General features: G+C 42.2%; 1 protein-coding gene across 8 annotated transcripts in view; it reads right to left on the bottom strand.

Moving 5' to 3' along the window:
* PTPN13 (protein tyrosine phosphatase non-receptor type 13) overlaps nt 1–15,744 on the bottom strand; it is an 830,096-nt gene that overhangs the window by 433,534 nt on the left and 380,818 nt on the right. For all 8 annotated transcript variants that reach the window (XM_085636547.1, XM_085636545.1, XM_085636546.1 and 5 more), the window contains 2 exons: nt 9,561–9,635; nt 9,283–9,457 (listed from right to left, as the gene is read on the bottom strand). In XM_085636547.1, the coding sequence (XP_085492673.1) occupies nt 9,283–9,457; nt 9,561–9,635 (250 nt within the window). The remainder of the gene's footprint in view (nt 1–9,282; nt 9,458–9,560; nt 9,636–15,744) is intronic.

Raw genomic sequence — 15,744 nt, forward strand, 5'->3', positions numbered from 1 at the left:
GGGTGGGCTCTCAGTTTAATGTGCCTGAATCTTCAGAGATGTGTCCGTTTCAGTCGGAGGCTGGGAGTATGTGCGCGGTGGCGAATGCGTTTATTATTTATTTGTATGCAGATAGAGAGAGCCATACGAGTAGGAGCTTTCAGTGACACCTCGATTAAGTGGCCCCTTCATCACGTCCTGTTGCCTGTCTATTGTACAGAAATCAATGAAATGCAATAAGCCATATTTATTATTTACCGGTTACCTTTTCTCAAAATAAACGAGTTTTTCATAAATCTCTCAGAAAAAGCAAAAAATTAGTATAGCAAAAGTTATCTTGCATGGAATGCTCAGTATTCGATTTTAGATTCAAGTTTTGGTTCAGTGTAATAACGTTTATTTATTTACTCTTAATCAGTACTTTTACTAAGAGTTAAAAACTTCTATGTGAGTGCATGCCAGGGAGTAGAGCGATGACGTACACAGTAGTGATTTTTGTAAACCAGGAAACGGGTGGGCGGTAGGAATAAGAAAGATGGGGTTGGTTTAAAAGAGAGAACCAGGTATTGAAGAGCTATAAAATGACTACACACTGGGTGTGAAAGAAAGAGTGAATAGTTTTTGTGCATGGAAATGGTGCTGGGTGAGTGTGTGTAAGAAACAGCAGAAGGACTGTACCTTAAAGAATGCATACATCTTGACTGTTCCTAGGTAGACAAATCAGTGAAAAAAAACAGCAGACACACAACCCCTCTGTCCTAAGACCACAACCCAGGCAGCCTTTCGCATCACCCCTCCACGAAGCGCCTAGAGGTGGCTCAGTACACAAGCCCACTCAGTTCTATTCCAGGCCCTCAAAAAGGAGGTAAGTGGCGAGGCATCCAATACCAAGCAACGAAGGGAGAGGAGACCGGCACTCTTCTGAAGGAATGCACCTTTAAGTAACTAAAACAGCCAAGATGCCTGTGCTCGCGTCACACGTCATAACTCCGAAACCATTCACTTCTCATTTTCATTCTGTCCCAACCTTTCATACTAGAAAAAGGTGATATGTTTTTAAAAAATGTAATAGAATGGTGTGTGCAGTTTTTATTGGGAGCTCACGCACTGTATTCAAAGTTTCACGTAAGGAGAGCACAGATACAGTGCTCATTTAGCTGGCACGGTGCTTCTCACATGCATGTGTGTGTGTAAGTATACATGGGCATGTCTTTTCCAGAGTATCTTACTTTTAGCACCTCTGCCTCAAATTAAAAATGCGAAGCAAAATGCTTAGGCAAGTTTCAGAACCTTTTTCATCAATACCTGAATTTATGCAGTTTTTAGAATTTGGAGCAGATATGTCAGTGTGTTATTTCCACCCATTAGCTTTCCAACTCAGACAGCAGCTCTTTAACCAGGGATATTTCGAAACTCACAACATCCATGATGTTATGGGGACTCTTAGCCTGACAGAGCGGTGCTGGGCAGGGTTGCGGGATGAAGCAAGCTGAGAACAGGAAACATCAAAGACGCTGATGACAGGGGAAGGAAAAAAACTCAAGCGGTGCAGTGCACGTAGTCTCTGGGGCCCGAGGTTTTACATGCCGGAGTCCTTGCAGGACTGTCGTGCGTGAAGCACAATAAATGCAAATCCAGTTTATTGTGTTTAAAGCTAGATGTTTCTTAAAAGTATACAGAAATATGTCTGCCACACATGAAAGGTCGATGTGAAAAAATGATGGTTGGAAATTTGTTGACAGATCGGATACAAAAGTTTTGACTTGACTTGTATATGTGTGTGTGTAAGTATATTTATATCATTTGTACAGGGCACTTTCTGACATTGGGAAGGCGTGGAATAGCTGTCAGCAATTCGGTAACTTTCCAGTGCCAACAACATAAAAGTGTAAAAATACTAAGCCTGGCCCCATTTAGAAAAATAAACCAGCCCCAATACGGAGAGAAGCAGAAATGTCCCAGTTCTCTGCTGGATCAGTGTGTGATCTGTGAGCTAAGACACTTGATACAGACACCCCACCACTGACTCGTGGGAAACACAGCAACAAGTCCTGCTACTTGACACATGTGTGGCACTGCGTTCTTTTTAAACTCGACAGCTCGTGTGTGATGCAAAAAAAACCTAGGAGAGGTGTGCCAGCAGGGTGCCACGCAGGGCACTGCACTCTCCAGGGCACTGCCTACTCGCAGAGCACAGCTATAAAGATAAAACACAAGGACAAACATCTAAAGATAAGCATCGCGATCACGATAAAACATCAAAGCGGCCGAGCGGCCGCGAAAGTGAAAGACAACGAGTGCTTTCAGGCTGCCAAATGGGGCGCGCGCCCGGCACACATGCACAGTAGTTGGCGGCCTGAAAGCACTCGTTTGCACTTCCAAAAGTGCTTACTATAAGTCTCGCCAGAGCAGCGCTAAAGCGCCGTCTCAGGCGAGACCTAAAAATGACTACTCCATCAAAAGTAAAAGTGTAGTAAGCTTCACTATTAGAAGGACGATGCAAATCAACACTGTTCACAGGAGTATATTATTTTCCAAATCAGTTCTCATAAAGATGATCCATTTAATTCAGGCTATCTCAGTTGTTGGTAGGAGCATTAGTCCAATCTAGGCTTTCCCTTGCAAACCTGGGTTCATTCTAAAATATAAGTGGCACGCATTGCTAAGAAGTGTGTTGTACAAAGCTGAAGAACGGTCAAGTGGAAGAAGGACTGAATTGGAAAAATAAATGTAGAGTCCCAGATTATCCAAAATAAATGTGTTTACAGAATAATTTGTTCCTAGCCAATTATATATCTTGCAACCAAAGACATTATTTGCCAAAAGTAAAGCTGAACAGAAAATGGAGTTGTGAAGCAATGGTTGAATGTACTTCTTGTTATAAAATACAGTAAGCATATTTTTTTAAAGTGTGAGACGAGAGAAGGAAATTGCACTGGCTCTGGTTGGAAGACAACGTGTGTTTTAAGTACCTCCGTATATTACATTTCAATGTCTCAGGATGTTCCCCTTCCAATCTAATGGAGATAATTTGCTTCCCACTGGCAAACATAAAGTTAAGATTCTCTGGCTCGGACCAACTCCGTCCAGCCCTCTTTTGTCTGATGGCTATAAGCAGGAGGATACTGTTCAACCAGGGAATAAACACCTGGAACTCTGTTACGTGGTATTACATCTTGAATTCAGCTTCAGATGTTTAAAGCAGCGGTCATCACTGTGCTCTTCTCATACAATCCTACTCCAACTACTCTCCCGCCAACATTGTTTAACCCTGCACACAGAGATGTCCTTGCAGCCAGACTGCATCATTCATAAATTGCTGATGGAGTTTTCAACATGGTTTCCCAAACATCTCAGCAAAGGCGAGGGACTTATGGAAAGAGACACAAGCAAGACTTGAGCTGATGTAGTTTTCTGAACATCCAAGGAGCTACCAAACCTTTAGTGGCCTAGCACCCAACTTTTTCACAATACCTAAGAAAGAACATGGAGCATTGTTCAGTGATTCTGGTGCTTTTTGTCACATTGACTTACTTCAGACTCATACAACCCATTCAACTAAGGGGCGCACTACTCTACAACTGTTCATGTGGGGAGATAGGCCTTCTCTACCACAGACTCTTATTGACTTTTCAGTAGCATTATTGACTTTCATTTTCATTGAAGGGTTTTTCTTAATCTACCATTAGAGTAATCTGGTACATGTTAGTGAATTTATTAAGGATGTTGTTTTATGTAAGGACCAGATGGGCTTCTTCTTTACTAACAGCCAAAACAGCAGCTCGTATGAAAATTTACCCAGAAATGTTTAGTATAGAAGCATTGGGAAGCATACATTGGCACATTAAAGACAGAACTAGTTGCTCTACCAATAACTTTGCTTTACCTATATATTTATCTGTATGCTATGACTTTCGGTTGCAGGCCATGGGGAGGTAGCCAAAGCTTTGTCCTTAGACAACCATTGGTGCGAGGGTAACAATCAAAAGGGCTATATTGTGCATTGAACTATCATGCCTAAAAATCTGTGTAGAAATGTGGCAAGGCCCCTGAGAGATCATGACTGGGATGTACATTCAGAGGTCTGATCCAAAATGCTGTGGCCACTTCTGCAAACTTAAACTGGTGTAATGTATCACAATAGGGAACAATGCTAATGTCAGCATGCAGAAGGCATGATGTGCACGCACAGACTCACTGTCACCGAGAGGAAGCTCACATCATTTTTGGCAAGTCTTTAGCTTAGTGCTGCCATGAATGCACTAAGTTACTAACATGAACCTTTAAAGTCAGCAGTGGCTGGAGGCTGAATGTAATTAAGCTTAGACACTATCATGTCATGACAAACTGCAGGACAGCACAGTACCACGTTGACCTGCTGTGATCTAATGTCTTATGCTAAGAAAGACTTGGCCTGTGCATTGGATGCTGGCTGAACTGTTCTTCGGGTCTGCAACACAAGCAGACGTGCTGAGAGGCAGTCGGTCACTCATTCAATTGTCTGTGTGAGGCACGTGCACTTTTTCTGGGTTCACAAGAACCATGGTTCATGGCAAAGAATCCAGGTGGTGTGCTTTCCACCCACTCATTCAGAGCTGCTGGGGTACTAACTCGTTTTCCTCTCCAATAAGCATCAACATTACACATGAAGTAAAGATGGAGATGCAGTATTCCAGAGTGCCTACCTGCTAGCGAAGGGTGTGGTCTGAGGTGGAGGTTGTAGTGTGGGGCCACAAGCCCAACACCACAGCAAAAGCGTGCTCTCTAATTTTGCAATTTGGTAATCTTCTCTACCCTCCTCCCCCATATCAGAGCCATCCCCACCTTACTTTTCTTTAAGAAAGAACTTAAAACATGGCATTTCAGAAACTATGGTCGTTCAGTCCGTGCTATAGTGCAGTTAGCACCAAGACACCTTAGGGTAAATGAGCGCTTTATCAATTTTAATAACAAATAACAATAATTGAGACCAATGAAACACTTAAGAATGCTATATTTTGACAGATGAGGGTCACACAGTACCACAACACAGAGTGGAGCGCCAAGTCTGCTGCAGAAAAATGTGCTGCTTCTATTGGAATATAAACACTAAATGAGCAGGATCCCGCCTGGAGGTATTGCATCTCTGAAAGCATCTCACAAATTCAGGTACTGGACTTGTAGAAGAAACCAAGGTGGAGCTCTGCTAGTAGTTAGAACCTGAATAGGTGAACTATTTGCGACTCAAGACGTACAGAATGATCCAGTGGCATGACAGTCTGGTGTGCTCGCAGCATAGAGGATAGGATGTGCAGCATGGGCTTTCAAACAGTAGTTGTCATTACCTATCAACTTTATTTATCTTCTGGGAAGTTTGTTCACACTGAAGTGCCGTGCAGTGGGTGGAATACAGCATTGGGTTATACATAAGATGAAAACACATGGAGATGATGGACAGAGCACAGAAACTTTTCAGACACTCACCCCTAGTCACAGACCTGGGTTGAATCCATCATTTTTCTTTAGCTCACTTTGACACCCCAGTTCAATCACCGCTATATGCAAATCAGTCTTGACCCTGTGACTCATGGGAACAGTCCAGCCTGAACTGCCAAGCCATGTCTTCCCTGGACTGGAAACAAGCATCCTGAGCCCTCATCAGCCAGGCTATCTTGAATCCAGTGGCAAAGTGAGCAAGGGACCCACGTCTAGGCATGAGTGAGACCACATCCACTAACTGGGAAACCAACGTTTACATTCTTTGTTACGCGTTAAAGGAATTCATTTTTTTAAATGCCAGACCATAACATGCTCAGCGCAGCAGCATGTTGTTCTGTTAATGGAATATCTTGTAATTTGAGCAGTCTAAGCTCGAGAAAGCCTCTACGACTAAGCGGACAGTGGTGCGAAGCAATAAAAGCCTTCACATGCATGCAATCTCTATGCACAAATAACCTTGTAAAAACAAGAGTGGACAAAGGGGGCTACAGATCAGCAAGGGGCGGGGCACATATAGCGTGAGCTCATGCAGTTGGGGGGATTCATTTGTAGTGGGAAGTGTACAACAGGGGTATTGACTGATGTGTGACGCCACACAATCCATTCACTAACTCCTCGAGGGTGCCCTGCAAGCACCAACTGGACCTTTTTCATCTACTCCTTTACTCTCCTTTATGGCTTTAAGTTCAACGAGTGTGTGTGCAGCTCCTATGGCATCCTGTAACCTCACAGTGGCTAATCCCACCTACGATGCCCTGTTTTGAGCAGCGATTGGCTACGCTGCCTTACTTATTTATTAACACTGTAGCAGACACACACAAACGCGACACTTACAAAAACAAATACAACCAAATGTATTTTATTTTTTATTTATGAGTTTTCATATCCTAACATACACTAAAGTAAATAAATATGCCTACAGGTAGTGACTTATCAAAAATGTGTGTGAACCATGTGAATGGCTCCGTCAACTTTCTGCTAGATCGCCATGATGTGTTTTAAATAGTGGAATCGTGTGGCAACAGAAATGGGACTAAACCAAGTGAAAAGTAAAATGCATATATCGCCATCTTAGACTGGTTAGAAATGTCGGAAACTTAATCAGGATTGATTGAAAACCTTGTAAAGTTGGGTGCCGAGGTAGTACTGTGTACAAGAAGATTTTGGGTGCAAAAAGAATACAGAGAGTCCATTTCTGCGATATACATGTGCCCTAAATGTTCCACTTGTGTGACTGTAAAGTGGGATTACCCTAATTAACAGTGAAGTGCAACAAAATAAAATAAAAAGTGAGTGCGCATTTAAAATAGATACCGCAACAAAAGTGTGCACGTTTAAAATACCTACCACAACAAAGCAGAGCAACTAAAAGAAAAATGCAGTTGCTGCTTGTTGCGGTATTTTAAATGTGCACACTTTTGTTGCATTATGTATTTTAAACGTGCACACACTTTTTAGTTTATTTTAAAGCATGGGTGCTGAGGCATCTGCACATGGCGTCATCCTGCTGGGGGCGCTTGGGGTCTGCCGTCAAGCGGTGAGCGGCTAAGCCTATGAAAGCAAGAGGGTGAGCGCCAGATAAGTCGAGCAGCTACTTATTGCAATGAAGCAGAGCAACTAAAAGAAAAACTCAGTTGCTCTGCTTCGTTGCAGTATGTAATTCAAACGTGCAAACTTTTGTAGCGGTATGTATTTTAAACATGCACACACTTTTTATTTTATTTTAAAGCATGAGTGCCGATGCAGCTGCACATGGCGTCATCCTGCCGCGGGTGCTTGGGTTCTGCAGGTATGCAGAGAGCGGCTAAGCCCATGGAAGTAAGAGGGTGAGCATCAGATAAGTCGAGCAGCAGGAAAAGCGCAACGTGCAGAACTGATTAAAAAAGCATACAATTGTAAAAAAAAAAAAAAAAAAAAAAAAAGAATAGCAAGCTGCGCATGTCGTGCCTGCTTCAGCAAAACATTATCTAAATAGTGCTCCCGAGTAAGGACACATGTAAGAGGGCCAGTCGTCATGGGAGGTAACAACAGAGTAACTAAGGAGGGTTAATAAGCCTATCAACAAATCAGAAGCCAACATTTACAAAGGACAATGACACAAGCCAATGAAAAATATGCCTCGCAGAGCATCACATGCGCTGCCCAGGCTCGACCTAAAAAGACCTGTCAAGAATCAAAAAGCGATTTATGATAAGAGCTAAAGCTGACAGAGAGGATAGAGAACTCCTAAATCCCACGGTGAGGGCACAGACACACACTTAAAATCAAATGCATCTATGTAATCCTACCCGAGTGTGGTGACATCACCCTATCATCACTTCCTTTTAACAAGTTTTAGTCTGAATCTTTTGCACTAGCTTTTAGCAGAACTCTAGGGTCATCATAATGTGGAAGAACAGGGGCCATGCTCAAGTGATAACTTCTCGACCCAAGGCACTGTGCACTTTTATCTATTTTTGCGACCACTATAATATCTTGAGACAGCATTACATTTTACCCTTGCTTAGAAGGAAGGGATTCTGGCAGGTAAGACCTGCCCTGATCTACCTTCAAATACTGCAGCTCCCTCTAGTCTGTTTTAATGAAGCCAGTTTCCTGTCGGGTGCTCTTAGAAGAAGGAAAAGACACTTGAGTTGTTGAAAGTATGTGATGGCCTTTTTAACTTCTTTTATTTTACTTACTGAGTATGTATAGTAGATATGAGTTTTATTGTACTTTGTTTTCTTTGTATGCAAAGTGTTTTAATGTTTTTTTATTAATTAAATAAAGTATTTTGAAATTAAATGATTCACTGGGAGTCCCTGGATTCCAGTAGTGATTAAGTGGGGTTCACAGAACTCAATATGTTAAGAACCACTGCTCGAAGGTGTATAACATAATTAGATCAGACCTAAAACATGCTTCTAAACCAAACACCTTTAATTCAAGCACACAAAAACTGGGGTAAACAAGAGGAAGAAATCCCTGAACCAGCAGTTCTTAACCTTTTGACTTCTGCGGACCCCCAATGAATCATTACTGGAATTCAGGGACCCCCATTAAGCCATTACAGGGATCCAGGGAACGGGCATAAGCAATTTCCCACTATTTGAAATTCAAAACAATGCACAAAAATACTGAAAATATACATATAAATAAATGCACAAATGATATCTTTTTTTAATTTACAAATACATGTAGAAAAGGATTTAATGGCAAGATTGGAGCCTCTCTAAATTTGTTTTTTTTAACTCTAAAAGGCAAATTGATATGCTGAACTCTACCATATTACTTTGTCTTTTCACTGTCAATGCATGCTGTGTTATTTTTGGTGCTTCAATTGAGAAGGAACGCCATCCATTCTATGTTCTGTTTGATGTACTTGCGATGCTAAGGACATACTAAGGACACCGACTTAATTTTTAGCCGTCAACTTAGAATTCCTTTGTATTTATACAACATAATTTAAATATTTCATTTTACAGTTTGTTTATTTACGTACACTAATTGATCTCGTAATACTATCTAATTTTCTACACAGTTGTTGACCACTTGAACCAGTTTAACAACCACTGCCCTAAACAACAAAACTCAGGCAGAGTACCCTTAAACCAGCCTTTCTTGCTGTTACCTTGTAAAACAAAGTTGCATTGTGCAGGCCTCGTCAGAAATAAACAAAAAAGACTCAGTCTCTCTCACTTCTTTTTTTGAATGGCGTATTCGTTTGTGGTTGTACAGGTATTTATCAGTGGTTATATGTTTACAATGAAGAGTGCCTGTTTCCCTTTTTCCTTTGGTTTTATCAGTTAATATAGGGTTAAACACAAAACAGGATAGCCTACTTACCTTTAAAGCAGGCCAACGCAAATAAGTGGTGTTCCACCAAACCAATATGGGCAACAACCATATCAAAAACATCTTTGCATGTGGTCTTGGTGTCACAGGTCAGTTCCAGCCTTTGTCCACTGAGAAGAATTATGTTCACCTTGCGTCGAATATCTTCACTCTTCATCTTTTTGGTCTGCCATTTATAAAACACAAAATGCACCAAGTGTAGGAAATTGTTAGGTAGTGCAGTCATAGTGAGATACAATGACAAACTTTTATCTTATATTAACACCCACCAAAAATGATGCTGGCAGGTCCAAGGCTATGTACGGTTCACTTGTCATTTTCACAAATTCTGGGCCAAAGAAATTCTGAAAATTACAAAAGAAGATTAAACAGAATGTAAGTGCAAAGTTAGCTAAAATTATCACAAAAATAACTGATGTCAAGAAAGCAAGATATAAACAGACATATACTACAAGTTCGCAAAGTATCTAATTTGACTACTGGATGAATCAAATGTTTGGGCTAGGGTTTCTGTTCTCAGTCCAGTTCTCAGTAGATAGATGACTATAACATGGGCAGCACAATCACAATTTCTGTTGATTTTCACCATTTTTGAAGAATTAATACACACTTTAATGACAAGAGACTGTAGGCAAGAACTATAATCCATTTGTCTGCCTGCTCTTTGGGCACCAGACCCTGTAAGCTCAATGTTTCCTCAATTGTACTGTATGTTATTGTAGAATATATATAGCACTACAAATCCTAAAATTGCTATAAATCGGACGTTGTGCTCCTTGCTCCTTTTCAGACTAAATATTTCACAAGTTGTGGGTTGCAGATTTGCCAACATGGAGGGGTTGGATGAGATGTGCGAAGACTGGAGATATGCTCCATACATAATTCAATAAATTGCCAAACTGGTAGCTGCAGGGAACATTATATTTTGTTTGAGGAGTGTACAAATAGACACAGTTGTGCTTGTGGGTACTTATGACTATGCAAATTGGAAGAGCCAAGTTTGTAGTGCTCTCTGACATCATAGGCCACTGTAAATTCTCATTTTTGCAGGAATCCAGTTCCAGAGCATGGCCTTCTGCCTAGAGAAGAAGTGCTAATCAATCTAAATAAAGTGATCTTGTTAGGGGTAAAGGTACACATTATGTTGAAGAAAGAGAGGTCCTCTGCATTGGATTGCTCGATATATGATGCATATTGCTTTAAAGGCGATATATCTAGCGATCTGCAGCCAGTGTAAGTATTTGATGGCTGGTGGGAGTCCAAATGGGTAGGCTGAGGAGCCACATTGACAATTATTTTTAACTTGTGAAGCAGGTAGAGGGTGTGGCGGGGGTCGTGGCAAAATCAGCACAGGAAAGTGCTACGGTGATAATGGCTTGAACTTCTCTAAGGAGACCTAGGTAGGGCAATGTGGAAACTGACCTCTTATGATGTAGAAGCTCTCTTTGAAATCTTGGTACAATGGAGAAATTGAGCACCACTAGTGGACTAGTGGCAGCCTACTTCTTGTGGAGAGAAGGGTGAGGATGAACATATAAATGTTTGTCAACGTATTTAACTTTAGGGGTTTAGAGACTCTTTAATGTAACAGTAATTGAAGTTTCATGAATTTTCCAGCTGAAGTCAAGCAGCAGGCAGAGAAAGCTACTGAGGAAGAGAAGAGCAATGGTCAAGCACGGAGGGTCTGCATGGCAGATTCACAAACGTCTGAGACATACACCTCAGAGGCAAAAGGGATCTGAGCTCTAATCACAAAAGACAGTTTGAAACATAAAAAAGTACGAGCAGAAAAAACAGAAGTAGGATGTTTTGCAAATGCTGCCAAACACAAAATAAATAGATCTTTATTCCTAGTCAACTTCAGATAGAAAGGCAGATGGTAAATTGCAGGATTTTTGCATGGCCACTTCAAGGCAAGACAAGATAAAGTTAACAGTGGAAAATACCCCAGATAGCTGACAACTTGGAAATGCTCAGTACTGGGTTCCCCTCACAGATCAATGATATTCAAATTAGGTAGACACCTTAGGATCCAGCATTTCAGAAAGCTATGGAATTAACTGATGCACATCCGTATGAATACCCTTTAATTTCCCCGTTATGCAAAGGAAAGACTGGTGAAACAAAATACTTCTAGAAACACAACTGTCATATGCACTGCAATCACATTTAATGTGAAAGTAATATATATACTAGTCATTGTAATGTTAATTTGCACAGCGACTGGCATTTGCTAAAATAAATAATCCCCCCAAAAGCTTGATGCATAACATGTTTATTTACTTTAAATTAAATTGGAATGGTACTCTTTTCCATTATAAATTTGCATTTGATCCAATTTTTATAACATGTTTTAGAAGAATCTTAGTGTAAATATGATGAGATATTCCATAAGCCTCATACTGTAAGGTGCCAAACCGTGGGGTGTCAATGCATGCACTTAGCTCTCCCTCATTAAAATCAGACACAACAAAAACAAGACCATGTCAAAAAAGCATCCTTGACACACTCCCTTATTAGTGTAAAATGGTGTGTTTTGTCTTAGCCTTTTGAGATTCTTAACTATATCTAGGCTTTCCTGTTTTCAGTTTCTATTTTTGGGAAATTCTGGTGGTGTTTTTTCAGTGTTTTCCAGTGATTTCAATACCTCCAAAAAACAGTGCTTTTCAGTGGTTACTCCTTTTCGCGCCATAAACAACAACTGAAACAGTGTTTTACCGGTTTTTATGGAACGCTTTGCTTTTATTACTGCTTTTGCCATTTTTCTTCAGAAAATGTATACTGCTCTACATTTCAGAAGCTTAATACATTCATGAAATACTTTCCATTGTCCTTTGATTCTGCAGCTCAGATTTAACAAGCATTTGCAATGCAATAGGTCTCGCATTTATGCGAGTTTAAGCTATTCGCATTGTAAATGACAATGCCTTTTATTTATGTTTTAAAAACGAAAACAAAAATACAAGGCATTGTTATTTGCAATGTCAATAGCTCAAACTCGCGTAAATGTGAGACCTATTGCATTACAAATGCTTGTTTTAAATGAAAGCGTGAATTGGTCACTCAGCAAGTTGGAAGTTACAGTCTGTGTTCCAGAGTCGCTGCCCCTCTCCTGCTCAGAGTGTGTTGCATTGCCTTGTATCATCGATATAGTGCCCTCACACGTGTTGTGTGTACGAAGCACTGTTTGGCACTTCATTTTGTGTCTTTCAAAGGAATGGCTGACTGCGCATATATTGCATTTTCTGCGTTGTTCAATAATCTCCCATACAACATAGATGATAGCGTATTATCCCCAGCAGTTTTGAGAAATAAACCGCAAACTTAAAGGAAGGCACAGAAACACACACTTGGTCACAGCTATTATCATTCTTTTAGCACTAAAGTGACAGTGGAAGTGCATACCATATTGCATACTGCATACATGCTGTTTTGAACATGTCTGATTTTCAACATGCTTTGGAATACAGGCTGTTCATTAAGACGTCACATGAAATTCACTGCAGACTTTGTATGTAAACATTTCTAAAAGGTGGAGGTAAAGGGATGAGAAGGAAAAAGAGAAGGAAGAAGAGAAAAAACTGAGGGAGGGAGAGGAGAGAGAGAAGGAGGGAGACAATGGGAGTAGGAAGAGGGGTGAGAGGGGCGGTGGTAAACAAAAGGAGGAGAGAGGGAGAGAGGGAAAGAGATAAAAAAGAAGGGTGTAGATGATATTGGAGGAGAGAGAGGTGGTGGAAAGCAGAAATGGAAGTGGAAATGCAAATGTGAGGCATTTGACATGGCTATTGCAGCAGGTAAATATAGCCAGACGTGCGCTGGCCAGCTCTGTTGATTTACAGATAAGACCTCCGTTATGGAATGGAACACTGATGTGCTCTGCTGTGAATTACTGTACTGTTCCCTGGAAGCTGGCAAGCTCCCTGCACCTTCTGAGTACAGTGATAAATAGTGTCAGTGAGCCCCCAAATGTAAGTCAACACGTCGTGTTCCATCTTTGCTGAAGGTCCCCGTCTTTATGTGCCCCACAGGTTCCACTGTGCATGCTAAACTAGTACACGCATGCTAGGATAAACTAAATGCTTCTGTAGATTGAGGTTGCCAGGGAGTGGTGAGCAGTAATGGTTCATGTGTGACAAGCAATTCTTTATATGTTTGCTTTCTGCTCTACATTTAGAGAGACAGTAGGCATTCTGAGTTTCAGACTCTTCTCCTTCGAGTTGGTGGAAATTGCCCTCGCACTGAGCTCTTTCCCAGCTTCTAGGAGAGGAATCCAAGGTCGACCAGACCACAGAATGCCGATTCTTATGACAATCATGCTGCATGCATTAAAATAAAAATAAAACTTTCAAAGCCCTGTGGGGGTTGCAGGAGGCAGTAACAGGATGGCAGGAGAGCATCGTGGAGGCATCAGTTGGCACGCCTCGGCAGACACACACCCTCAGACTTAACCCTGCGTCTCTGCTTCCCCAGTTATTATATTTTTTAGCAGAAGGAAAACGGCGGGGAGGCTTCCAGGGCAGATGCTGGCAATTCTAGGCCTGTGACAGGCAACCCAGGGACCTCTGTGCCTGCGAAGCAGAACTGGAGGGGCGTGGGGCACAGGGAGGGTGCACGGGGATGGGTCGGAAGATACATGTCTTCTCACTGAGCCTCCCCCTGGGCATGGGAATGCTAGTGATTAGGGTGGCGCTATTAAACTAAATGTTCATTTACATGGCATTACTATCTATGCAATGTCATGGCCAGTTTTGTAGCTGTGGTGTCTAACAAAGGCTGTAAAATCTGATCGCCCCCCTTGTGTATGAGAGCCCTATTTATTTTATTATTTATTTATTTGTAGCATTTGTAAATCACACTGTGACCGGATTGGTATCCTGGCACTGAAGCCTAAAGTTGTTTGGGGGGGGGGGGGCAGAGAATAACATTCTGCTACGGGCCTCTCCTGCTTTGGGAATAACCAAGTCTTCAAGGCGCTCCTGTATCTCAGCAGGTCCGTGTGTGTTTTTAATTTGGCCGGAAGCTTGTTCCACAACTGAGCAGCTTTGATTGAAAATGCTCGTCCACCTTGTCGGGCCTTTCAGAATCTTTGTACCCGAATGAGATTTTCAGTGGCCCCCTAGGAACATATACAGCACAGGGCCCTTGTTCCGAGGGGCCCTGAACACGGGTCCTACAGTCTTGAAGCCAGTGACGCTCTCTAAGGGCTGTCCATGCAGAAGGTCGTCCGGGTCTATTTGATGTTAGCTTAGCAGCAGCTGTCTGCACTCTTTGCGGTCTCCGAACCCCACACTCAGGGGATCCACGGAGAAGAGCCTTACAATACTCAAGCCGACTCCGTGTAACGTTCCGTGCAGTCGGAGATGTGACCTGCACGGGTAGCACCGAGAACAGCTCTCTGAGGCCACGGAGCAGTGAAGACAGACCTCAGCCTCTCTATTAACGTGCGAGGCTCGGCAAAATTGACGCCCAATTTACGAACAGCCTCAGGGGGGCGCAACTCTATCTCTGTGGGTAATGGCCAGAGGATAGGGGTAGTGGCATCGGAACCTTACTCGCAGAACAGCAGAGGAATTCTGTTGTATCCCCATTTAATTTAAAGGAATCAACATTCATCCACTTTACGATGTGTGTTACAGATTGCTGCGTGCCTCCTCAGAGAGTCCTGCACCGAGATATTGCCGGAAAGAATAAAGCCCGTCTTCCACCTCGTGGGGTTCTGAGGTAGCTTGAAGAGCAACACATTTTATGAATGTACATAATTCCGGGTATGACGGTATTCCGGGTATGACGGTACTTCGGCTGACGGGCTGGATAGTAGTGTCTTTCTTTTAGTTGTGCAAATGAAAAGTCCTTCACCATGCCCCGGCTGTGGTTTGGCGGGCACGTCATCATTCCCTGCATGTTTTCTTAGCTTTAGAAAGAAAACAATCTATCTACTCGTTAAGTAAATGGTCTTTTTAAAGACCTGTGAAGTACTTGGTTGCGGCCCGCAGTAAAACAGACGGCAGACCACAACAGCTCCTCTTTCCCCCACCCCCACCCCCCACGTGAGCCAGGCAGGGGGCCTGGTGTTGCTCTGGCCCTTGGGCCATTCACACCTCGGCTCCTCATGTGCAGAAGCAGGGTTTTCCCCTGACACCTCAGCGCCAGGCCGCCACAGGCAGGCCTAGTTTCTAATGCTTTGGCTCCATCAAGTGGCCAAAACGCGCAACAACAATGAAAATCAGTGACACTCGGTTTAAACCAGGTCAGCTGATTTTCGTCCGGTAGGGTATTCTCGAGCACAATCGGTTTAAACCGAATTCCGGACAGGCTAACTATATCATTGTATACATGCTTTATTGCGATTATTACACTTTTAAGCTTAAGTATCTAATAATTTTCTGAAAGGAGACTGAGCTTTCAGGAACAAATATGTAGTTATCTATGAAGATACAACCATGATTAAGCAAA

Source organism: Triturus cristatus, chromosome 2_1 (assembly GCF_964204655.1).
Source record: "Triturus cristatus chromosome 2_1, aTriCri1.1, whole genome shotgun sequence".
In the NCBI taxonomy this organism is placed as follows: domain Eukaryota; kingdom Metazoa; phylum Chordata; class Amphibia; order Caudata; family Salamandridae; genus Triturus; species Triturus cristatus.